At 46.2% G+C, this 27,037-nt stretch overlaps 1 protein-coding gene across 2 annotated transcripts in view; it reads left to right on the forward strand.

Annotated features, from left to right (window-relative positions):
• Nprl3 (GATOR complex protein Nprl3) overlaps positions 1-20,197 on the forward strand; it is a 32,048-nt gene extending 11,851 nt beyond the window's left edge. For both annotated transcript variants that reach the window (XM_055074922.1, XM_050185452.2), the window contains 5 exons: positions 1,545-1,651; positions 2,934-3,063; positions 4,755-4,938; positions 15,572-15,755; positions 18,493-20,197. In XM_055074922.1, coding sequence (XP_054930897.1) covers positions 1,545-1,651; positions 2,934-3,063; positions 4,755-4,938; positions 15,572-15,755; positions 18,493-18,649 — 762 coding nt within the window. In that variant the 3' untranslated portion in view covers positions 18,650-20,197. The remainder of the gene's footprint in view (positions 1-1,544; positions 1,652-2,933; positions 3,064-4,754; positions 4,939-15,571; positions 15,756-18,492) is intronic.
• The last annotated feature ends 6,840 nt before the right edge of the window (positions 20,198-27,037 follow it).

Here is a 27,037-nt window from a genome sequence, read left to right on the forward strand (position 1 = left end):
GGAACTCTGGAATACAGTCAATGACCGTTTTTCTGGACGCCCGATTTTTCGGACATGCCCGATAATTTGGACGCCTTCGCGGCACTGCCATGATACTCCATAGTGCCAATGTATAAGAATGTGTCTGAATTTTCGGGCGCAAAAATTATTCGGCATCTGATTTTCCGGACTTTTTGCCATGACCGCAGGTCCGAAACGGCATTGATCAAAGCCACCACTGCCACCATTTTGATTATCTCGCCTCCTCAAAGAGGCACTTTCGCATGCAGATCAACTGGCAGTAGCCACCACCGCAGCGATGCTAGGCCCAGCAACTTGGATGTTTGCTACCAAGCTTCTTGCTGTTTGGTGCCGTGTTTTTTTATTGAAACAATTCGCCACTGTTATCAATGGCACCGACTCTGCCTTTGTAATTCTTGCCAATGGCTTAGAAACTTGGAAAGCACAAAGCATTGCATAATACTGGTTTTCAAAAGTCAACTTCGCCTCAATATAGTGATGTTACGCGGCGAATAATACACTAAGTATTGCGGTGAAGCATACCAAGAGTGAAAAGCGGCAATTGTCACAGGGCACAGTATGCACTCCTTAATTATACAACCTGCCATCTGTCACAGTACGAGCACCAGTAAACCTAATAAGTGTACTGTGTGATAAGTGGCAGGCCTTCAGAGCTATTTCGGACGTTCCAGTCGTGATTTGAGCTCTTGGGGGCAGTAAAAGACATGCAATCGTTTTTTCAGACTTCCCAATTTTTCGGATGTTTTCGTGGCCCCTAGGGAGTCCGAAAAATTGTATGTAGACTGTATATCAGAATAAGCAGAATACATTATCATCGCAAACCTAATTTAGTATTGAGACTTAAACCAGTAAAAAGATGAAAAACAGAGGAGAGATGTAGCACACATGACTGCCAACCAGTCGTTGTGTGTGCCATGTCTCACGTCTGTTCTTTGTATTTTAACTGGTTTAATTCTCAGAAATATGTACAAATTGACCCAGCTCACAACTCTCCTACAATTTATTATGTACACTGTGGGCCTCTTTCTGCAGTCTCTATTTATGCCTTTGATGTAGCTGCCACTTTCATCCTATGCCTGTACAAATTCCTTCATCACATCACCTAGTTCTGAGCCAACCTTGACTGCACTTCCCTTCCTTTAGCAGCCATTGTATAACTTTAAAAGACCACCACAAATTATCTGCCCTACGGAGTGCATGGCCAGCCAAACTTTATTTATTCCTGTTACTCTCAACTACAATGTTTGCTCTAGGTATAATGCACACAGTTGTCTTACAGTCTTAATGTTACAACTATCACTTTTCATTGTTCATGGGGTGTTCCTTAGTTTCTTCTCAAGCTTCTGTAGAACACATACTGTTAGCTTTCTAATCGAGCCATGCGCTTGAGTGAGTATTTTACTCTGCTTCATGTGTTCAAAAAGGAGTTAAGTTTGATGCTCCTTTACTATTATTTACATTTAAAAAAATTGCCTGTGGGCTGTGTTTGGCTGGATCGCTTATAGGAGGATTCATTGCCTCAGGTATTTCAGCTGTCAGCGCATCTAGTCTACTGGGCGAAGGCCACCATCATCTACCCTCTGTGCGAGAGCAACTGCTACGTCCTTGCTCCCAATGCACCGACCAATCTGTGAGTTGGTTTGATTGCACTGGAACCTTCGCTTGACTGCTTGATGGAGAGAGAGAGAGAGAGAGAGGAAAGGTGGGGAGGTTAACCAGGTTGCGTCCAGTTTGCTACCCTATCCTGAGGGAAACAGGTAGAAAAGGGAAATGGATAACGCTCATGACAGCATTCACAGCACATTCAAAGGAAGTCACTGAGACCAGTCTTGAAAAAAATGCAGCAGGGCTCCGATGGCCTTCTGTTCGCATGACTGTCGTGTCCATGGTCCCAAATTTCTTTCTTTTATGAACTCTCTATCGTCAACTCGGATCAAAGCGGTATGCAAAGTCTGACTTTCATCACCGAATGACAAAAGTATGGCTCCATCACAATCACAAAGCTTACTTGATGGTGATTTTTGAATGCTGAAGGGGCGTATAAGTAAAGATTTATCTTCATTTCTGCACAGACTAATAAGATGACACAGCACGGTTAGCCAGAAGCTTGCAACTGTCACAAGACACAGTGTGTATTTTTTAATTATATGCGCGTGCACCTGCCATCTCCTGTCGCAGTACGAGCACATATATGCCTAGTAAGTGTACTGGCAAGCATTCAGAGCCATTTAGAATGTGCCTGTGGTGGTTTGAGCGCTTAGGGGCACGAAAAGGCCTGCGTTCGTTTTTTTTTTGGACTGCCCAATTTTTCGGCTGTCCAAATTTCGGCTTTTGCAATGAGTTTTCTTTATGGTCTTTTGCTATGTCTTTTCGATATGGTTACCTTGTTGCTATGATAACCCTGTCTGTGCCTTGGAGCCAGCTGGGGAAGCAGCTTTTTCTGCTAACAGTGGCACCAAGAGTCTGCCTTTGGTACATGGCTCTCGATAAGAATTTCTTTTTGTAAAATTGACTTGAAACAATGTGTGTATGGGGCATAGCTGCTGTTCCTTCAAATTACGGTAGTGTATTCACATAGTCTGCAAGATCAACTCAGTCTGTTCTTCCTGTTTTCTTTTTCTCAGTGGTTACTTGTTCGCTTGGCAGCTTGTCCACGAGACCGGACTGTGAATGACATGCTCTCAGTAATCATGGATTATGGTAGTGCGGCTGCTGCATAATTATCCTCTGGTTGTTGACATTTCTTCTAGTATTTTCTTTTGAGCAGAAATCAATGCTTTCGTTATATGTATATGAACCTGGTACATTTGGGATGACTAAATATGTGTTTTCTAATGCTCTGGTCCATGTCATTTGAGCTTCGTTGTAATGGAGTTAACACAACTGAAATGAATGTTTTAATTCACTTCCAGAAAATCTCCGGTGCACGAGAGGTTTGCAGAGATGTTTCCCGGAGTCTCCCTGCCGGCATTTATGTCCAAGTTCTCGTTGCCAACATCATTGTCCCAACTGAACGACCCCATGGACTTGAAGAATGAGCGGGTATGTCTCAAGTGTAGTTTGTACATATGTTTTCGGATGTTAGCTGCATTCAATGCTGCACTTGAATTGGTGTACAGTCAATGACCGATCTTTCAGATGCCAAGTTTTTGGAAATGCACAATAATTCAGATGTGTTTGTGGCACCGCCCTGTATCCCATAAAGCCAATGTTTAAGGACATCTGAAATTTCTAATGCCGAAACCCTTCGCCATCCGATTTTTTGAATGTCTTGCCTTGATCGCAGGTCAGAAATGGCTAAAATGGCAGTCATCACTGCTGCCATCTTGATTATCTTGCAGCATCAAACCAGCATTCTCGCACGATGATCCCTCTAGTGTCCGTAGCCACTGCGGCAACTCTTGGCCTTGCTGCTTCGACATTCGCTACCAAGTATTCATCTGTTTGCTACCATGTTTTTCATCTATAGAATTCGCCACTGTCAGTAGTGTTGCCGACTCTGCCTTTGCCATCCTTGCCAATGGCTTCAAAGCACGGAAAGTATGGCAAGGGTTAAGCATTGCATTATGTCAGTTCCCGAAAGTCAGCTTCGCCGCAACACGGTGGTATTGTGCGGTCAAGCATACAGTGTATCGCGGTGATGCATACTAAGAGTGGAAAGGGGCAACTGTCACGGGACACAGTGTATAGATTTTAATTACACACGCATGCACCCGCCATCTCCTGTCCCATCCTCTCACAGTATGAGCACAGATATGCTTAGTAAGTGTACTAGCAGGCCTTCAGAGATATTTCGAATGTACCTGTGGTGATTTGAGCCACTGCATTCATTTTTTTGGACTGCCCAATCTTGGATGTTTTTGCGGCCCCTAGGGAGTAAGAAAAATAGGACGTTAACTGTATATGTAGCTTTGTAGCTAAACCAGGTCAATAGTGACACTTTGGATATAAATATAAGTTCTGGAAATTTGAGTTACATAGCTTATGTTTGTTTAATGCAGGCCAGAGTTGATTAGATATTTCTAGGAGTCTGTGTATTGCATTGAAATTAGACTGATGATGATTGCAAACAGCCCTTGGATAGATGTCACTAATTAGGTGCTACCATAGTTCAAAGCAGTTTATGCATTTTATATGTAATTCATATGTGGACAGAACACAAAGCTTAGCTTTAATGAAGCTCTTAATGCTACTGTAATTGTTTGTAAATATGTAGAAATAAGCATTTGCAATAAGTATGTCTACACAGCAAGTGTTTCTGTCCTGTACAAGAGTACTAAAAGTTGTATTGAGATGAACTTTTCAAAGCATACAGTGATAATTGCATGTGATAAGTAGGTAGAACAATAAAGACCTGGGTTAATTTCAAGAGGCTCAAGTAACTATGTTCTTGTAATTGAAAATAACATCCATTGGGATATTCGAAACCATTGCTGTAGGCAAACTAAAAAGCCATACTGGGCTGAAATTTTGAACACACAAAGCGGGTACATTGCAAAACATACTGTAGAATTTATTACGCTAGAGGTTATTGGTAGAATCATAAGACATAGTTAAAGTTGCTCTAATTATTCAAGACTTTGATGATGATGATGATGATGATAGGTAGATCAGCACATTTTTCTGAGACTCCTCATTTTGTTGGCACTGGTGTAGTGCTCATGTAGTGTTTGCAGCTGCAGACAGTGGTAGGCAAATCTTCTGCATTGTCTTTCCGATTTATCTGTCTGCAGAAGCAGCTGTTGCAGATCCTGGTGTGGATGCTTCAGGAGAGGATTCTGATGCAGCTGCACACCTACGTCTACCTCGTGCCAACTGAGCAACCTTCTAACGGATACCTCGGGTCGCGGCCTTACCTGTCGGAACCTCACCTGGGTCACCGACCGGCCACCAGCCAATCGGACTTTAGTGGCTCAGGTCAGAAGTGATGCTGATGGCTTTACAGTGAAAGGTTGCCCTAGCGATGCTTGGCAAATACGCTGTCCACTTTGTGTCATTTCCTTTGAAGTGCTTCTGCCATCCTTTGTAACTTTGCAAGTGCGTTGTGCAAGGCCCAGGCCTTTTATTGCAAAATCAGTTGTGGGAATGCTGGAGCCGCGTCCATGCTGTCGGTGCTGCTGCTGTTGTGCTGTCATAGTACTGAATGTGCATGCACAGCCCATGCATGGAAAGTTTAGGGTTTCTAGAGATGTAAGCGATGCACAGCGTGTTTCACTCTAAAGATGACGAAGGCCAAGTGGGCGCATTCTCATGCCTTGCTTGCTTGGCTCTGCAGTGCTGTGTTGTGCCCTGTTGCCACTGCATATTCTTATCCGAGGAGCAGGAGTTCAGCACTGAACCTTGCTCTTCCTTTCATTTCTTTGCCCGTGAAGGAAGACTGTAAATTTTTTCCCCTCTGAATATGAATAAGCACAGTACCAACAGTACTTTACTTGGCACTGGGGGTAATGAAATGATAAAAACAATTATAATGAAAAAATTAGCAATTTGGTGGTGCACGAGAGAGTCATAAATGAGCAGCCATTAAGCTAGGCAAAACTATTAGGTGACCCACTGCTGTGCCTGAGTGGCTATGGCATTCTGCTGTGGAGCATGACGGCCACTTCCTAGCCACAGTGGACAAGTTCCAGTGGGAGTGCAATGCAAGAACTCTTGCATACATAGGGTTGGGCATGCATTAAAGAAGCCCAGGTGGTTCTTGGGTGTCCGTCATAGCTGTTGTGTTGCTTTTGGACATTAAACCCCATAATTTGAGTTGACATTGAAGCTGTTGGGGGAAACAAATGAAATGGGGCGAGGAGACTGCTCGGGAGCTGCAAATTGGCCCAAATACCTTTTCACATTCCTTTGCTCCAGGTTTGTGTGGAGCATTTATTATTTTTGCTTGATTGGACCCCGGCAACATCTCTAATTGGTTCGACCTTCACCACAAACATGTCGTGAAATGTTTTATTTCATTTTCTGGAAACCGCATTTCTGATGGGGTCGCAGTTTTGGAGGGATGATATCTCTGCATGGTTCTACATAGCCGTTTGCAATAATTATTTTTTGCAAAAGAAAAGGCAGACAATTAGAAAGTGTAGTAGGCCTATAATATTGTTACGGGGAGAACAGAGGTTTGTGTATGTTTACAGGTACGAGGGTGAATCAGAAAGTCTTTGCCTTTATTATTTTATTTGGCAAAATAACGTACATACAGGTAATTACAAATATACGTACTATTCTAAGTACCTTACACCATTTTTCCACAGAGTCCTTGCTTCAGACATTGCACTAAATTTGAGATGCCCCTGTGGTAGAATTCGTTTGGCTGATTGTGGAAGAACCGTCAGTCTTCATGGCCTTTTGCACACTCACAACACCACCACCTCGCACTTCTCAAAGCGAGACACCTTTCCATATATGTGGGCTGCTTTTCCCTGTCAATTCGATGGGTGTTCACCCCTTGCTCCATAGAAAATGAATAACACTTTGTTGCTCGTACACCGTAGACGTGTGAAGCACAACCGCCATCTTCAACAACAGCAGCACCATGCCGCGTACTTATCGGCAAATAATGCCAGGCCGGTCCATCAAAGGGTCCACTGCTGGTAATGGATATGTTGACTTCGCATTTACAGCCATAATTTGGCTAAAAAATAGGGATGAAGACTTCCTGATTTGCCCTCGTATTTACAACGCACTAAGTGGCATACAATATGGAAGACAGTCTGCGTGACATCCGTGAGCGTTGTCGTCTGCTGTACTGTCCTCAGCTTCATCTGTGGCTGTGCTTGGTAACATGACCCCCAGTGGCGAAGGTGGCATCCCGGTGCTTGCTAGATCATCCGAGTGGTATTGCTTTTAAGGCAGATGACGTAGACAGCATCGGTGGAATGTCAAGACATGGTGGAATTGAAAGGCGTGATTTCATATGTCACGTCGGTCACTTGGCGCAAAGCACGGTATGGGCCTGAGTAAGGCGAGCTCAACTTTTCGTAAAGGCCCACTCGCCATGACGTTGTCCAAACAAGGACCATATCACCAGAGTTGAAGTGGGCATCGTGATGGTGGACATGATAGATGTGTCGTTGCTTTTCCTGCAAAGCGGTAAGGTGCCGGTCAGCAATTTGCCATGCCTCTAAAGCTCTGAAGATGGCGTCACGGGTGTATTCTAACGACGTGTCAAGAACGGTGGGAAGGAGTGTGTCAAATGGCAGCATAGGGTTTCTTTCGTACAGTAAGTAAAACAGAGAGACACCCGCAGAGTTATGTCGGGAGCAATTATAAGCAAATGTTACGAAGGGCAAAGTGACGTCTCAGTCACGACGGTTGGCAGAAGCATACATAGCAAGCATGTCTTTGATAGTTCTGTTAAGACTCTCTGTAAGGCCATTGGTCTGAGGGTGGTACGCCATTGTCAACTTGTGCTTTGTAGGGCAGGCGTGCAAGAGGTCCTGGACAACCTTTGATATGAAATTTGAAATGAAATTTGGAATGAAAAATGAAATATGATTTCGATAATGAGGACGAGCGTACGAAATTTGTGGTAGATCGGGTATGCCAGGTGAGCGGCAGTCGGGTCTGTTCATGGGGCAACGTGACTGGAATACGACGTTGGCCAATTTTTGCAGTACGATGGTCTGGATGAGGGATATGGTTGCATAGGAATCGTCTGGGGCATGAACCTGGGGATGAACTGTAGAGGCAGCTTAAACCTCCCAGCAGATGGTGCGCTCAGTACTGTCGGATGCAGCTGGCATGGGTGGGAGATGGAGGTTCTCGCAGCTAGATTTGCAGCCGTGTTAGGAAGGTGAGAAAAGTGGTGGGCAATGCGACGGCTTTTGGCTTCTTCGAAGTGGCGGCATTCAGCATTGATGACATGCACTGTTGAAGAGTTCTTGAAGACTTAGAGAGTGAACGCATCGTCTGCAATTCATTTGAGGATATGGGCAACCTTTTCCGCTTCTGGCATTTTCTTGTCAACCTTGCAACAAAGCGCAAGCATGTTCTGGATATATGTCACACAGAACTTAGTGCAAGTCTGAACTCTGCACACAGTCTTTCTGTGTGGCACGGTGGGGGCCAACAGGCTTGCCAAACAAATCAGTGAGGTTCTTTTCTTCTTGGGTCTCAAACCAGACGCATGCCATTCCCATGAGGTTGAAGATGGGTTAGCGAGCATGACGGTCTGGTCCCACTAATTGTTCGTGCTCACCCATTTGTATAGTTGAAGGCAATCTTCAAAGTCGGTATTATGCATGCCAGAAGAGGTTCCTGGGTCGTGCGATTGTGCTACGGTGATGGTGGGCATGGGTGTTGACGTGCTCAAAGCAGTGACGCCTTGAGCTGGCATTACTGATGTAGCCAAGGAATGCTCGCTGCGTAAATCTCTCGTGCATATTGAAGAGCCTGCAACCTCCACCAAAATGTTATGGAGCTAAGAGAGCGTTAGATATGTTTACAGGTATTTACATTACTTTCACTGGCGTACAAGATGGAAGACAGTTCGCACAACATCAGCGAGCGTCTTTGTCTTCGGTAATGTCCTCAGCTTCGTCTCTGGCTGCGCTTGGTTACAATATTGCTACGGGATAGTATTTCCAATGACGAAGAGCCGAGCAGTAAGAAGACGACGACGATTAGAACCTAGCGCGGGCTGTTGCCTCTTGGCCAAGCGCAGCGTATTTTCTTGTAAATATACTTGTACATAGCTTTTCGTCTGCGTCTTCCTACATAACATATCTGGTGGAGGTGGACGTTCCCTGTACCTCGTCACGGAGCTTTGCAGTGGACGGTACGTCGAGCCTTCCTTCATGGCTCCCGGCGACAACAACCCGACTCCGCCGGCTCCGACACCTGCTGCCACTTCGACGACCTACATCACTCTCCCCGCTCTCCGTGATCCTGGCGTATTCTCGGGCAAAGATGGGGAAGACGTCGATGACTGGATCAGCCTGTATGAACACGTCAGCCGCAATAACCGGTGGGACCCTACTATTATGCTCGCCAACGTAGTCTTTTGCCTCAGTGGCACACCTAGAGTTTGGTATCGCACGCACGAAGATGAGCTCACCAGTTGGGATTCACTTAAGGCACAGCTTCGAGACTTGTTCGGCAACCCCTACGGTCACCAACTTGCCGCGCAGAAGGCGCTTTCCGGCCGTGTGCAGACGTCAACAGAGCCCTATGTCACGTACATTCAGGACGTCTTGGCTCTGTGCCGCAAAGTTGACACCCACATGACCGAGTCCGACAAGGTTGCCCACATCCTCAAAGGCATTGCCGATGACGCCTTCAACTTGCTCGTTTGCAACAACGTAGCGACGGTGGATGCTGTTATAAAAGAGTGCTGCCGCCTGGAACTCGCTAAAAGCCGACGTATTGACCAGCGTTTTGCCCGTCTGCCCAACACCCCAGCGACATCTTCCTGTGCCGACACTCCTCGTCCCAACAACACTGCCAATGTTACCAGGATCGTCCGGCGTGAGATCGAGGCCGCCTATCCGGCTGCCTTCGACTCCATTCCCACCAACACATCTGCAGTCACGGTCTCACTGATCCAGGCAGTTGTCCACCAAGAGTTTGAAAACATGGGTCTTCACACCATCTGCTCGGCCCATCGTCCTGATACCCGCCCGGCTTCTTCGATTCCGCCCCATCCCGCATCTTCTTACCCACCACGTTCCCGCAACCCATCTGAATGGCGCACTGCTGACGACAAGCCCATTTGTTTCCACTGCCATCGAATCGGGCACATTTCTCGGCACTGTCGCAGTCGCTGGAGTTCCCCGACCCGGCCTACTTATACTGCCTACTCACGCCCCCCAGGTGGCCCTTCCCGTCCCTATGCCGCACGCTCCGATAACGCCGCCGCTGATTCTCCTGCACCGAACCGCTCCTATTCTTGTTCGCCTTCGCCCCAACGACGACAATCTCGCTCTCCCTAGCCCTGTCGCTCCTATTCGCCGACTCCCTTCGGACGCCGGTCCCAGCCGGAAAACTAGACGATGCAGCGCCTCGAGGTGACGCTGCATTGCTCCCTACGCCACCAAATCCTCTACTGACGTTGCCCACTCATCTGAACCTTCTTGACGTGCAAGTCGACGGTGTTTCTGTGTCTGCACTCATAGACACTGGGGCGCATTTGTCCGTAATGAGCGCTGACCTTCGTAACTGGCTCAAGAAAATTATCACGCCCGCCACGACGCCTGTTGTCCATGTCGCCGATGGCGGAACAGCCCCCGTAATTGGTATGTGTACCGCCCGCGTCTCCTTTGCCGATCGCTCAACAATCGTGCTATTCACAGTCATTGCTCACTGTCCCCACGACATCATCCTCGGCTTAGACTTCCTCTCCGCACATTCTGCTCTCATCGATTGCTCTGCCAGTACTCTCCACCTCGACCTGCCTGTTCTGGATCCCGCTAAACAACACCCTACTCGCCTCAGTTCTGTCGACTTCGTTCTCTTGCCACCTTCGGCACTGACTTACGTTGACTTCGTGTCATCCCCACCAGTCCCCGACGGTCACTACATCGCGGCTCCTATGCAAGACGTCCTCCTTACACACGGGATCACAGTACCTCACACAGTTTTATCTATTACGGCGAATTGCGTCTGCCTGCCAGTGGTCAATTTTGGCTTGACGACACAAGTGCTGCCACGCAGGATGTCTCTGGCCCAACTTTGCTCATTCGAGGATCACTCTGTAGCATCGATTTCAGTAGACGACAATTCAGCTGATCCTCCTCTATCGTCGCAGTCGGCAACTTGTACCATCGCCAACTTACAAAAGATGGTTGCACCCGACATGCCTTCCGAGCACGCTCGTGCGCTCTACCGCGTTCTCATTTCCTACCAAGATATTTTTGACTTTAACGATCGTCCTTTGGCCCAAACAACAGCTGTCAAACATTGCATTAATACCGGCGATGCCCGTCCTATTCATCGCCGCCCGTATCGAGTATCACCGGCTAAGCGTCAAGTTATTCACACCGAAGTTCGCAAAATGCTTGCCAAGAACATTATTGAATTGTCATGTAGTCCATGGGCGTCACCTGTAGTGCTGGTAAAAAAGAAGGATGGCTCATGGCGCTTTTGCATGGCACCTTAACAGGGTTACCAAAAAGGACGTGTATCCCCTACCTCGGATTGATGACGCCCTTGACTGCCTCCACGGTGCTCGCTATTTCTCCTCTATTGACCTTCGCTCCGGCTATTGGCAGATTGCCGTGGACGATCTCGACCACGAGAAGACTGCCTTTGTAACACCCGACGTTCTTTATCAATTCAAGGTGATGCTGTTCGGTCTATGTAACGCTCCTGCCACTTTTGAACGCATGATGGACTCCCTTCTTCACGGTTTCAAATGGTCCACGTGCCTGTGCTACTTGGACGACGTTATAGTATTCTCCCCAACATTCGCTATGCACCTTGAGCGCCTCTCAGCAGTCCTGGACGTTTTTCGGCGAGCCGGTCTGCAACTCAACGCATCAAAGTGCCAATTCGGCCGTCGCCAGATTACCGTCCTTGGACATCTCGTTGACGCGGAGTGCAACCGGACCCAGGCAAGATCCATGCTGTTACGCACTTCCCTGTTGCGAAGTGTGCCAAGGATGTGCGCAGCTTCATCGGCCTTTGCTCGTACTTCCGCCGTTTCGTGAAAAATTTCGCGGCCATAGCACGACCACTAACCGAGCTTTTGAAAAAAGACGCCCCTTTCCAGTGGGGCGATAACGAGGCCTCTGCATTCTCGCTTCTAATCGACCTTCTCACAACGCCTCCTGTTCTGGCCCATTTCGATCCTTCTGCGCCTACCGAAGTCCGTACTGATGCCAGCGGTCACGGAATTGGCGCAGTACTGGCACAACGCCAGCGTGGCCACGACCGTGTTATCGCTTACGCCAGCAGGCTCCTCTTGCCCGCGGAGCGCAACTATTCCATCACTGAGCGTGAGTGTCTGGCCCTAGTTTGGGCGGTTGCGAAGTTCCGCCCATACTTATATGGCTGACCCTTTCCCGTTGTCACAGACCATCACGCGCTTTGTTGGTTGTACTCATTGAAAGACCCTACAGGAAGACTTGGTCGCTGGGCCTTACGCCTCCAAGAATATTCGTTCTCTGTCACCTACAAATCTGGCCGACTACACAAGGACACTGACTGCCTGTCTCGCTACCCGGTAGACGAGCCTGACGACGCCGACAGTAGTACCGCCAATGACATTTTCTCTGTGTCTGCCTTCGCTAACATCGCCGATGAGCAGTACCGAGACCTATCGCTGCGAGTACTCATCGAGCGTCTGCGCTCTACACCTACCGACGCATCCGTTCGCCGATATGTCCTACAGGGCGGCATTCTGTACCGAAGGAACTTCCTCCCTGATGGCCCTGATCTTCTTCTTGTCATGCCAAAACATCTACGACAGACTGTGCTCTTTGAGATGCATGACGCACCCACTGCAGGACATCTTGGGGTAACCCGCACGTACGACCGCGTCCGCCGCTGCTTCTATTGGCCTGGTCTCGCTCGCTCCGTCCGACGCTATGTTGCTGCCTGTGATCCCTGCCAGCGTCATAAAACACCTCAGGTGCTACCTTCCGGTCATCTCCAGCCGATCACCGTCCCTGTGGAACCGTTCTTTCGTGTTGGATTAGACCTCCTCGGTCCCTTTCCCACGTCATCCTCTGGGAACAAATGGGCAGCCGTCGCAACTGATTACACCACCCGATACGCTATCACGCGGGCTCTCCCTACCAGTTGCGCCACTGACGTCGCGGACTTTCTCTTGCGTGACATTATCTTAGTGCATGGCGCCCCGCGACAGCTGCTTACTGACCGTGGTCGTAACTTCCTCTCAAAAGTTATCGCCGACATTGTGCATTCCTGCTCTATTCAACACAAGCTGACTACCTCATACCATCCTCAAACCAATGGCCTGACAGAGCGGTTAAACCGTACTCTTACCGACATGCTGTCCAAGTACGTTTCGAAGGACCATCACGACTGGGACGTTGCCCTTTTTTACGTCACATTTGCTTATAATTCTTCCCGGCATGACACCGCCGGATTTTCTCCATTTTATCTACTCTACGGTCGCGAACCGACCTTGCCCCTTGACACGGTACTTCCTCCTGCTGCGATCTCAACAACCGAGTATGCGCGCGACGCCATCGCCCTCGCCGACCATGCACGCCAGCTTGCCGGTGCTCGACTGACAGACTCGCAAACCACGCAGCAGCGTCGGTACAACGCCCGCCACCGTGATGTACAGTTTTCGCCTGCTGCACTCGTGCTCCTGTGGTCGCCCTCTCGTCACGTCGGACTTTCAGAAAAGCTCCTTTCGCGATACACAGGGCCCTACCGCGTGCTGCGCCAGGTGACGCCTGTGACGCACAAAATTGCTCCTGTGAGCTCAACCTCGTCATCTACTCTGGCATCTAGTGATGTTGTGCACGTCAGTAGGCTCAAGACCTACTACACTGCTTCAGACTCCGGCCTTTAGTCGCTCCAGGACGGCGCTTTTGCCGCTGGGGGTAGTGCTACGGGATAGTATTTCCAATGACGAAGAGCCGAGCAGTAAGAAGACGACGACGACGATTAGAACCTAGCGCGGGCTGTTGCCTCTTGGCCAAGCGCAGCGTATTTTCTTGTAAATATACTTGTACATAGTTTTTCGTCTGCGTCTATGAACAAATATTGTTACAGAAATTTTTAAAAAGCAATGCAATCAAGACCGATTATTTGGACACTGATCATTTGGATAGCTTCGCAGCTCCACCACAAACCCATAGAGAATGTATAGAGATGACCAAAATTTCAGGTACCATGCAGGGCGTCATGCAATAAATCATACTCCGCCTGCACGAATGCTTAGGGTGGCCACCGAGTCAAGCTGAAATAGCCATAGTTTCGTTTTGAGACATCACCGGCATGGTCATCAGCCATGTTGCCGGCGCTCCGCAAAACCGAAACTAGGTAGTAGTTGGCAATGACAATTCAGTGCATGCATTGACTATACTATCTGTAGAGACAGCATGAGAGTGGTCGAGATACGGGCCTTCGTTTTGTAGTGACACCTTCCGCTCGATTCTAAGCCACTCTTCCTGATCGGTTGATGCTGTTGATAACAGGTGTGGAGTGTTGCTGTGACCACTGATGACACATGAAAAGCGCGAAAAGGAATAGCACAAAAATAGGGGCATGCAAATATTCACAAAGTTCGAATATTTGGTTGGATACGAATACTTGAATCAAATTGAATATATTGCTGGCTGTGTGGGAGCAAACACGGTTCTTATCGTTTGTTGCTATATAATCTAAGAATATTTGGGTAGAAATTTGCGATCATTTCGTGCTGCTAGCGAAACGTTGTAAAGCACACTTTACCACTAAATGTCTTATTTGAGTGGGAAAGCTAGCCTCTCAGTAAGAAAAAAACGCTCTGCTGCCCTCTTGTAGTGGCGATGACGCCGTATCGCACGGCTCCAACGGTAGTCTGTGGTCATCACCATGAACACCATTTTGGTTTTGTATGCGGTCTTAATGCGCAGGCAATTTTCGGACCCATTGTTTTCTGAAAGAAAATTTCTGCAAATACATTATCATAAGTTACCACATTGAAATACACAAACTATTTGTGCAAATACAGTATCATAAGTTAGCACATTGAAATACATAAACTCGGCAAGTTTCGTCAAAATCTACACAGAAATAATGAACAAAATTTGGAAGCACACGGTCACCCCTTAAACAACACTGGTAGCTGTGCACTGTCCATCATGTACAGCCACTGAAATTTGGGCAGATCTGCCCAAGTTTTCTTGAATTAACAAGTCCTATTGGTCATAATCAGGCCATGTCAGAAGCACACGTGAGGTTACATGTTGTGAGCAGTTGCATTTTGTACAGTAATGTAGCCTATAGGGCTTTTAAGGGGTCTTGTGTATGTTTTCTCTGGGCATCTTACAGGTGCCACATTACTAGAGCCATTTAAGAAAGAAAATTAATAAAAAATTCCTTTAGAAAGAATTTTAAAGCTCCTTATAAATCTGTTTGGCTTATGAAGAGTTTAGCCTAATCAATATACCATGAATTGATATTTGGATTTAAAAGAGTACCTTATTGTGAAGTTGTTCCCAAGAAATCCATCTTAATATAGCTCACTTTAAAGGCACATACTGCCGGTTTCAGATTCAAAAGTGCAGTGTAATGTTATGAATAAAATGAAAAAGCCAACACACATTTGTATGCTTTTTCTATGGAACATATGACCAATTTCCTTATAACAAGCCCATGACTTTAACCTGGGCTGACAAATGGCCTGAAAGTATCTTTGAACATTTGCAGATCGCAGACACTTGAATGTAAAATTCAGATATTCGTCTTCAGGTATAAAAATCTCTGTAAAAGAAATGAAAAAGGTAAATACATAAGTGGGTACATAGGCAAGTGCGTGAAAATTAGTGAGAATTCTATTCGTGGCTTGAATGTGCATCTGCACCTCTTGTACCTGTAGAAGTGGCTGCATCTCGGCAAGCCAGCTGTAATCCTGATGTTGTCGTCCATGCAGTACTCAGTGAAGATTCCATGATTGGCAGCCCGAGTCAGTCCAGCCAGTCTTCGAAGTGCGGTTCCGACGAAGACCTCTCGCCGGCAGAGTCTGATGGCCGCTTTGCGCTGTCCTGGGACGAGAAGGAGGCCGTGGCCAGGGTGCCTGCTTACCGGAACCTCGAAGACCGCAAGCTCTTTCTCAGGTGCTCAAAGGTTCCCAGCTCTCTCGGTATTTTGCCACGTGTTTTACCTTAGAGTTAACAAAATTTGTAAGAATTAGTCTGTAGGATATAGCGCTAATCTATTACTTGAGCTGGATTACTCAAATAACAGACATTACTTGTGCAAAAAATAAAAAACACATGTTACTAATTTACAAAGTTTCTGTAATTAACTTTTAACTAATTAACTTAGTGCAGATATTGCAACTTACGAATGGAAACCACTGAGTTTTCAATCTTGAAGCACAAGATTTGAAGCAAATTTTGAAACTAGTACCATTTTTGCGACACGCATAGTCAAACGTATGGTAAAAGGCTTTGCTGTACCACTTACTTTTCTAGCGTAGTGGTTATTTATGCATTGGAACACAAAAATATTGGAATGCCAGTGTATTTCATCGCACAGCATGGAGACGCATATTTCGAAACTAGTGTCATCTTCCGAATTCGTGACAAATGGATATGTCTTGCGAGGTCACCTTCTAGAATTAGTCATTTGCAAATATGTGTGCAATAAAGTAATTAGTTTGAAAGTTGATTCGGCAAATTTTGGTAATCAATTTCACATTTTTTTTATTTCTCATGCACATTGCATTCGCATAATTACGTAATCCAGCTCAAGCACTACAATTGTGCTGCAAGCACAAGTAATTTTTAAATATTTTGTAGGTCTTAAAAAAAACACTAACACCCTGTATACACGTGGCTTATGTTTTATATTGTAATATGATCTGTTGATTCATACAAGAAGAATCTGAAAAAGACCATTAGCCCCTTTATTATCATTAGCTGCTAATGCATTAAGGCATATTGCTTTTTTAAATATGGAGAGCCCATGAACTTACAAGACAGACACCTGCACTGAAGAATCTGTAGCTTGAAGACTGTTTAGCAGCAGCGACGAAACTTGTAGTGGCGTAATTACAGTGAAACCTCGTTAAACCATAGTTGGCCGGAGCTTGGAAAAAGTACGTACTACACGATAGTAGTGTTTAACCAAAATAGCACGAGATCGCCCACTTACCTGTCGAAAACGGAACACGGAACTCAGAGAGAGTGCAATAAAAGGGGAAAAAAACATGCAGTATTTATTCACTTTGCGCGACAAGAGTGTTATTTTGCGGCCTAGCACGACGACAGCGGCCTCAAACTTACTGAAGCTGCGTGCCGGCTTTTCAGCCAGCCCCCTCTTCTCGGCAAACACTCACATGGCAGATTCCTCATTGGCATTACGTATTCTCTGTGCACGCGGCCGGTAGTGCTGCAGTAGTCCCGGGGCACCTTTTTCATTGCCGGGTGCTGTTCTCATCGCGACAATTGCCTTCATGAGGCTGACATAACGCGCAGCTTCTACCACTGTCAGGCCTGAATTGCCCGTGCTGTTGCTTTCCGTGTCGTCCTCATCACTGTCGCTAGTTGACACTTCGGCAACAGAGGCAATGATGGCAAAAAGTTGAACCTCGTAGCCGACATCTTTTCTCGGTTGCAGCAGCGCTGCAGAGCAACTTCTTCGCATTCTGAATGCCACACACCGTAGTCAACATCAGATCCCTGTCGTGTGCCAGCGGCGGCGACTTTGTGTCACGTTCGATAGCACGGACAATGTCTAATTTTTCTTTTATGCTAAGCACTCAGCCACTCAGCGTCCCTTTTTATCCGAGCTTCGGCATGACGCGGGTCCTCGCTTGCACGACGCCACAACGCTCTCTGGCACGGTGTCGAAATGATGTTGATGTTGCTGTGGCTTCACATGCAAAATGCGCAGGGCGCTTGGAGGCCGTTGTTCCGATCTTTGAGGCTTTTTGTTCTGCCGGGCCGCCCGATGGAGACAACGCACCGCCATGTTTGCACGACGAAAAGTGGAAACGCTACGTTTTAACCTATGCGTATGCAATAAGCTGGTACGGTTTATGCAGATACAAAACACCTTATGTTCAATGGCCGCTGAGTCGGGGATTTGACTTTACTACTTTTAAAACGAAACTACTGTTTAAGCAGGTACGGTTTAACGAGGTTTTACTGTGTTTTTGGATGGATGTTACTGAGGGTAGCCCTTATAAGTTGTGAAACGTGTCTGTAGTAAACAGGGGAATCACGGTGCCAGTAAAACAAATTCCCAAATGTGTGTACTATTTTACTTTTTTTCATTTCTTGTGGCTCATTAGAAGTAATAGATCGATTGGGTGCTGTACATTCAATGAAGTTTGTGAGTCTATACTGTTTTTTTCTTTGTTTTTCAAGCCAATCATGAGTTTTGTGGGAAGGGGGTAGAGGCAGGAGGGGGCAAACACACGAGAGTTTTAGAGCAATATTTTTGTATGTATACTTAAAGCTTCTTACTTTTTTGGTGTGCATGTAAAAAACCACCCCATTCCTATATTGCATGTGAATTTGTATCTTTGTCCACCTTGTGGGAGTAAGTTTTGAATTTTTTTTACTTGAAATAATGTTTTTTTTAAAAAAGATGTGTGTTTTCTCGAAATGTTCTTTTAATATTGAGATATTACGCTTGCATTATTTACTCTTGGTAACTGTACCTTTATAATTTCGTACAGCATTTTATTTCTACTTTCGGTGGTGTCTTATTTGAATAGATAATGCCACTCTTGTTTTTGATATAGTATTTAAGGCATTTAAGTTGCATGGTTATGCTACATTTCACGCATCACGATGCACTCTGTAACATGTTTCTAAAATAAAGTTGTGCCACTCGTTTCAGGTTGTGCCCACGCTTCAAGGGCAAGGATCACCTCGAGGAGATCATGTACTACGAGAATGTGCGCCGATCTCACCTCCTCGCTCTTTTGGACAAGTTCCGCGAGGTGCTCTTCACTGTGCAGCATGAAGACCCCACAATAGCAGTGTTCTACAGCTGACATAGTGGATATTAGGTCTTTTTCTCTCTTCAAAGAGTGTGCCCCCACATTGCCTCTGGACATTGCTGGTAAAAGCTCTGGCTAGTCTATTTCAAGTGCTGTATTCTGTTGCGGTTGATATAAGAAATTGTTTTTGCCTGCTAAATGACCGAATGACAGCATGCTCGCCATAGATTTCCCATTGATATTATTGTTCGGGAAGTTGTGTCATGTGTACTTCTCAAACGACTTATCATTGTTTTTAAAAAGGCAAGAGCACAGCCAAATGTTATGACCAGGATGTTATTTAAAAAGTGGGTTGCATTAATGTAACCATTGTATTGTGTGGAGTTATGAGATCTGCAGTCTTTCCTGTTCTGTAGAATGTAGAAAGTTAAAGGACTGTTGTTGTTTTTGTATACAAGTAGTACAGGCTTGGAAATCTGAATGCGAGGCTGTGGAATTGCGCAGGTTCTTCTCAGATACTTCGCTCCGCAAACTCTTTTTATGCCAACTGTGCATCTTGCATATTTCAAAAGTGTGAAGCCACTTGTTTCTGTTGTGAGAATGAAGGCAGGGAGGCAGCCAGCCAGGGTGTGGGATCTGGTCTCTTATTGTTGGCATTCGTGCACAAAGGAGATTGCGCACTGTAGTTAGAACTCGTCAGAGGACAGGTGAGTGCTCTGACTGCAATGTTTTTGCCGAGTGTAATGCAGCTAGCGAATGGTGTTTATCTCTTTGGGCCGCAACTTTTAGTACAAGGAAATTCAGGGAGATGCACACAACTGCAATCGCCAACCTGTCATAGGGAGCAGCTACTGGCATTGCTTACTTCGCAGATGGTGTGATGCGGTGACGGGGTAGAACTGTGCTGCACTTATTTGCCTTCGGTAATGAAGGTGCATGTAAATTAAAGAAGGTGCAAAGTGTAGCAAGGACAACCGTCCACTGTAAAAACAGTGCAGCTTTGCGTACGCTGTGGTTTTCAAGCCTTGAGCAGACCGTGTTACGCATGGCATTTGATGCATGCATTGCAACAAAAGTACAGTGTATGAAACGCTTCCCAGTCTCACATTCCTACGTGCATGACATTCTGTTTTGCTGGTGTGCAGGCCCCATGGACTGTAATAAGCTTGTCATGGTTTGTCGAAGGCAGGCTGGTGTTAATGTGGGCAGCTGGCCTAGAAGTCTTTTTAAAACAGCCAGCTTGCTCTTTTTTGTGGAATTGTTCTCTAGATTTTTCTTTGTCACAAAGTAAGCCTTGTGTAAAAACATTTCAATTTAATGCCAGGCACTTTTCTCTTAAAGAGAACGCTATCAGTGTGGTGTCTGGAATGTGCATGATTCTGAACCTGGGTATATTTAGGTTCTTTTGGAAGCATCTTATGGCTACGTTCTTGTGCAAGTGTTCATTGATCACACTGTTTTAGTGTGCGTGAAGCAATGAAAAACTGTGGTTTTCTAGCCACCAGTGGCTGGACTCAGTGCACAGGAGTGAACTTCCTCCATGTTGTTTTTGTGCAGTGAAAAAAATTGTGCAGAACAATAAAAGAAGTCATAAAGACTGTTCTTTATGAAGCCATTGAATAGATCTTAAAAGCTCTGTGTTCTGTCAAACCTGATTATAGTGAACCTGGTTGTGTTGAATTGTCGCTTATTAGAATGATTTCTGAACACAGTAAAGCTGCCGTGACAATACAAAGCTAAATGTGCTGTTACATCAAACGAAAATTATATCGACATCTGGTCAACCAAACTCCATGTAGCCAAACTGAAAGAGCTCCATAAGTTGGTTTTCTTGCACCACCAGGCTCCTACCACCTGAAGGGGTTAATAAAAAAGCAAACCCCATGTACTGTAGGAATCATGTTATGCAAAGCCTTTTGTAAGTAGCTATCTAGCCTCATTTGGGATTCTGCAAAGTGTTAATTGGTCAAACATGTCTGTCTTTGCAAGGCCATTGTGTGTGCGTGTGATGACAGCATGAAGACAGTGGCGATGCTTGCAGAATCACAATGGCATGGCAACGACGGTATGATTACGATGATGGAATGATAATGACAATGGTGTGGTGACGACGGTATGACAGCGTTGACGATGGTTGCATGCTGGCAACAAAAGTACAACAGCAATGATGATGATGGCATCATAACGATGACATGTAGATAACGCCACCTATATCATGATGACGACAGCGGTATGGTAATCACAACAGTGACATTGTGACAACAGGAGCCAATCCTGAAGATTGTGCACAGGGAGTCGAAGCAACGCAGATAGCAGGCTACCTACTGCAATATTGCTTGAAGGAATCTGCATTAAACTTTTCCCAAGACGTGCCATGTTAACAGCCCCTTAAAAATATGGTAGATCTTATGGTGGGGTGCCCCTAAGTAAGACTTACGTAATCAATGTCTCTCCTGGTAAAGATAGTGCCTTTAAAAATAAAAGTACATTTCGTAGTAAAATTTTATGGAAGTTTACATCGAATTATAAGTTATGTTGCATTCACAGACACTTTCTTTTTGTGAGTTCTATATACATAGGCTTGCCCATCTTACCCCTGTGCCTGTAACCCTTACCTTGGTAGAATGATTGTTAGGGAGCCTGCATGAATGGTTATGAATGCTCTCTAATGATTGTAATACTATCTGGCAGCCTATGCAGCCTAGGCAGCCTCTGAAGCAGTATACACTGCCATGTTAAGTGGCATTAGTACTAATGATCGTGGCTGCAGGTGGATCTAGTCTTGCATTGCAAGGATTGTGGCATTTGTTCAGAGTTGATGCTGCTTTGAGAAGGCATCTGCAAAGTGTAGTTGAATAAATGCTTTGGAGGCCAAGGGATAGGAAAGCAGGAGCAAAGTGGAGGAGAAAGAAGACAGGCTAGCAAAAGTCCTATCAACAGTGCTTTGAAGTCTCGCGTCACAAGGCTGAGCTGTCGTGTATCAACACTAACCGACTGCAACCAAAACTTTTTGTTTATGTAGGTCTAAAATGGTTACCTCTCCATCAAACTCATTCTGACATGAGGCTAAAGCAATATATCAATTGTTTTACATTAAAGCTGTTTACCTCACGGACATATGAATGAGCCGTATGCGTGGTCTCGTAGGGGGCTATCTGGGCTGGCTAACGTCCGTAAAGTGAACAAAAAAGATAATGAACGATAGTACGGCGCATAAGGAAGAAAGGACACGCCACTTCACCACGCGCTGCACCCGCGCAGTGGGGGAGTACACCCGCGCTGGCCACCGTTGCTGCCGGCTGCGTCTGCTGTTGTCTGCCCTCAATACTACCGTCCGGCAGTTGTGGCGGGAAAACACAGCGATGTGCATGGCAGTAGCCGTCGCAGGGTACAAGAACGGAATGGTGCATTGCAGAGGTAGACCATTGGAAATGTTGCAACTCAAACAAAAATGGGAAAAGTTGGAAGATCACTCGTTGTGCGCACGGCCTAAGAACAAACCGAGTACGAGGAGAGGCGTCGACAGCAGAGACGCGAGCGACAACGTGCTCGTGCGAAAGCGAAGAATGCGGCCAGTGACTTTGCCTTCGAAGGACGTCAGCAAGAGATGCAAGAGTCTACTCGTCTGCGTTGCACGCGAGCTACCGATGAAGACCGAGCACTGGAGGCTGCTCGTAAACGTCAAGCTAGGTCGTTCGAGTCTACGTCCGAGTCTACGTCCGAGCGGCAGAAGCCAGAGTTGCCATCTCCTTCGAGTTTCACCGAGGCGAGAATGTTTCCATAGAATAAAGAACAACTTTATGTTTCTTCACCGAGAAGAGAATGTTTCTGGACACGGAGTTTGGCCATGGTTGCTCGGTCGGCGATTGATAGCTTCGCTGGCTAATCCGCTACCATATGAAGGTTTGGCACGAATTTTTTTTAATTTTGTCTTGTTGGTAAGAGGCAGCTTTAGCTCGGGCCGAACTCTGATGCGGCCTATTCAAATACAATGGAAACACAAACTCGTTTTTTTAGATAACTCCTGAACCGATTTTGATGAAATTTGTTGCATTTGAAAGAGAAAGTTAAATTCTAGTGACTGTCCTAAGTGAACTTTCATTTTAGGCCTGCATTTTGATAAAAAGATTTTCGAGAATTCGAAAGTCTGAAATAAATAGAAACACGAACTTTATAAATTGATAGCTCTGCATCAGGAAGAGAGATCGCGGTTCCGTAAATAGCATCCACTAGATCATTGAAAGCGGACAAATTTGATGTCATTTTATATCTTACGGGAATTGTGTACAAGGGTTCTGCAAAAGCTGTATTTACGTACCTCTAAATTCTTTGAGATTCATTTGTAACATCAATTTTGCCCGCTTTAGATGTACTATTAGATGCCGTTCACATAATTGTGATATCATTTTTCATTGCTAAGTTACAGCGTTAACTTGATAGTTTCGTTTTCTGCAAATTCTCGATTTTTGGCACTGTTTACTAAAAATTGACGACCTAAATCACAAATTGGAAACCAACAGTCACTAGATTTTAAGTTTTTGATTTAAATGCAACAAACTTCGCCAAATTTGGTGCAATGGTTGCCGAGAAAAACGAATTCTCTTTTTACATGTATTGAGACTGCAGCACCCGAGCTATAGCTTACTCTTAAAATATATAAGGAAAATACTGCAAAGCTTGCTCTGCATTTTTGAGTATATTTGTCTGTGCCTGCAAATCCTGTTTTTCGGAACCTCTAGGGCTCAGATACAAAAATATCTGCAATGCCGCCTGGAATTACCGAAATCAAACACTCTGCTAGGCTGATCCTATTCTGTTCTTTAATTAAGGGTTTTATGTTCATATTGAACTGCTTGTTTCTATATTTTTCTGCACTCTAGAATTATCTGACTTAAAAAAAAGTTGTACTTTCGCTGGAAAAGCGAAGCATTGATTGTGATAGCAAACTAGTAGAAATACGAAATAAAAGTAGTAGTTTTATCGGTCTTATAAACTCCTAAACATCCGCTTACTAAGTAAATTAACAAGCGCGATGTCATGCGCGCACAGGCAAACATAAACATCTCACGCGATAACCGCGGACACTCATTTTTCAAAACGTTGGCGTGAGGAAGCGCGGCGGCAGCAGCAGCGAGCGAGTTGACCGTGCTGCCTCTTGCTTCAACGCGAACTAAGCGGCGAGAACACAGCGCACACGAAGCTATCGGCCCTCAGCGCACCTAGACTCAGTACCCATCGCGGGTCGCTCTCAAGGTAGGGCCCGCGCGGCCGCGGATGGCCGCGCCATACGCAGCTGCCGCCGGAGTGGAACGCCCTCGCTCCTCCTGTGCCATGCGCGCGATGGAAGATGGCGTGCTTCCTTCCCGTCTTCCTCCCTTGCGCGCACGAGATCGAGCCACCATCCTCGGCTCATTCTCGTACGCTTTGACTCGCACCCACAGCATACGGCGCGCGGCCACATGTTTTCGCACTTGGACTTCATACGGAACATCACGGCGACGACGGAAATTCGCCTGGAGTGTACGTATAATTGCTGTCGCATTATGTATTCCTGTTGTCTGTTTCTCGTAACCACCCATGGCCAATCCCCAACTGTGGGTATGTGCCACAGACATTCAGGACAGCAACCTTGTCTCTGCTAAATTGTGTCGTGTCGCAATCCACAAGATGGGCTACTTCAGTATGCACAGCAATGCGCGATACTTGATTGGAGCTTTGTACAATAGTGTGGACCTTACCATCAGCTCATCATATGGTATTCTAAGGAATAGTGCTGTGAACTATGCCTATGGTTACACACTAGAGATGCCGGTTGAAATGCAGATGTGGCCATAGAGCTTGAGCTTAGCTGTGATACAGCTTGCCGGGTCCCGAAAAACTGAGCAATGGGTGCTTCGAGAGGTATGTGGAGCACTTGCAGCAGATATCAATGGCTGGGGAGTGCCCCGTAGGAGAAATGAACGAGTATGAACGCAACTTTCAAGAACCGTAAAGCCAGCACTGCACTGCCTCTGCAGTGTGTCTACCCATGCAACAATGTAGATGTTTAGGTGTCCATAAAGACGTGGACATCTTGTAATCTAAGTGCAGATTTAGTATTGTGCTTCAAAAAAAAAGATGTAGCGAGCACTAATCCAGGGTGTCTACCAGTCCAGGGAAATAGGAATTCTCAGGTATATTGAATAGCCTGCAAATACTCAAAGAAAACTCAGGGAATTCGTGCTTCTATGAAAAAAAAAAAAATTAGCTAAAATTTTATTGAAAGGGAACGAAAGTCGCACTAATGCTGGCTCGAGTAACAGAAGAATCGTAGCGAATCGTCCTTGACGCCGTCTCGTCGGCTGGTGGACTTGCCAGTGTGCAGTTAACGACCTGTTCTTCCGGACGCCCGATTTTTGGGACATGCCCGACAATTCGTACGGCTTCGCGGCACCACCACGTACTCCATAGAGTCAATTTATAAGAACGTATGAAATTTCGGACTGAAGAATCCTTCGCCGTCCGATTTACCTGACTGTTTGCGTTGACCGCAAGTCCGAAACGGCATTAATCAAAGCCACCACCGCCGCCATTTGACTATTTCGCCGCCTCGAACCGGCGCTCTCGCACGCAGATCCGCTGGCAGCCGTAACCACCGCGGCAACGCTAGGCGTAGCTACTTCGACGTTCACTACTGTTAGCAATTCGCCGCTGTTAAACACTGGCGCCGACTCGGTCTTTGTAATCCTCGCCAATGGTTTCGAAGCTCGGAAAGCACGAAGCGTTGCATTATGCCGGTTTCCGAAAGTAAGCTTCGCCTCAATACAGAAATGTTACGCGGTGAAGCACACGCAAAGTATTGCGGTGAAGCTTAATTGTCGGAAGGGGCAGTTGTCACGGGACCCAGCATGTATTCCTTAACTATACACGCGTGCACCCACCGTCTCCTCTCACAGTACGAGCACGGATATGTCTAATTAGTGTACTGGCAGGCCTCCAGAGCATCTTTGGACGTGCTTGTGGCAATTTGAGCACTAAGGGCAGTAAAAAAACGCATTCATAGTTTTGGACTGCCCGACTTTTCGGACGCTTTCGCGACCCCTAGGAAGTCCGAAAAATCGAACGTTGACTGTACAACTGACCAAGAGGATACTTCCCTAGTCCGTGGGGCGAACGTGCGGCGGAAGGAGAGCGAGAGCAGAAAAGACCGACGCATTGAGGAATGAACGGGAAAGCGAAGCGTGCTTTTGCTTCTTTGAAGGAGCCTGAGCTCAAAAAACAGTGTTCGCTGACACCCATTTGCAGTTATGCCTCATAAAAAAAAAACTATAACGACGCGCTGCTGAGCTCGAGGTCACGGGTTCGGCCGTGGGTTGGATCCTGGCCGCGGCATCCGCAGTTCGATGCCTGGGAAAGGCAAAAACGCCTGTGTACTTAGATTTGAGTGCACTTTAAATAACTTCAGGCAGTAAAAATGAATCCGGAGTCCTCCACAATACGGCGTGCCTCATAAACAGATTGTTGTTTTCAGAAGTAAAACCGCAGGATTTCTTGACGTGAACTGTCTAAACGGGGTCGCTTGGTAAAGCCGCATGGAACGCAAACATCTTTTTACAGCATTGTCGCTGATATCTTTCAACCGTACTACCCACGCGCCTTACTTTGGTATCGTTGTGTAGACGCAATCGGAGCTACATTTAGCCTCTCGCTCGAAGTTCAGAGGCATTGCTAAGCAGTATACCTTTGTCCATCCGAGCGTGTGTGATCGCGTTTGAGAGAGGTCACTCAGGCATAGTAAGTTCGTATAATCCATCAAGCTCAAACATTTGCTGATCAGGAGTTAGAGGCCTGCAAGTGTGTAAGTTTTGTAGAAACTTCACATTTGCTCGATCATGGCCAAACCGCGTTCGACACGTACGGTCCAGAAATAGCGTGAATTGAGGCAAGGGCAACAAGACAGAGGAATGCCGATTCGTGCATTCCACCTTTGACCTCAGAGAGCTACTATATACGAATAGGGAGTGATCACGATTGCGAGATTACACCGTACGTAGGACCCCCACTACATATGGCTGTGACGTAAGCTGAAGATCTAAGCTGTAGAATTCATGAATAAATGTCATGCACTTTGGTAACGTTGTGTACAGGAAAGAAACCATTATTCGACCATGCATGTGTTCCGTGCGCAGATGGCGAAGTTAGCGCGCCACGAAGCGGTACTATCGAGGCACCTTATAGCCACGCATGATGCAATCGGAGCTAAATTTAGCCTCGCACGCGGCGTTCAAAGAGGCATACGTAGCTCGGCAGTACGTTTGTCGATTCGGAGCAGAAGCGTTCGCGTTCGCGAGTGCTCACTATGTCACGGTAGGGATAATTTTTCAAACGCATAATGGCGCTCATAAAGAGTTTTAATACCTATACAAGTGTGAAATTGCGGATAGGTCTCGCTTGCGCGGCTAC

Source organism: Dermacentor andersoni, chromosome 8, assembly GCF_023375885.2.
Source record: "Dermacentor andersoni chromosome 8, qqDerAnde1_hic_scaffold, whole genome shotgun sequence".
Classification (NCBI taxonomy): domain Eukaryota; kingdom Metazoa; phylum Arthropoda; class Arachnida; order Ixodida; family Ixodidae; genus Dermacentor; species Dermacentor andersoni.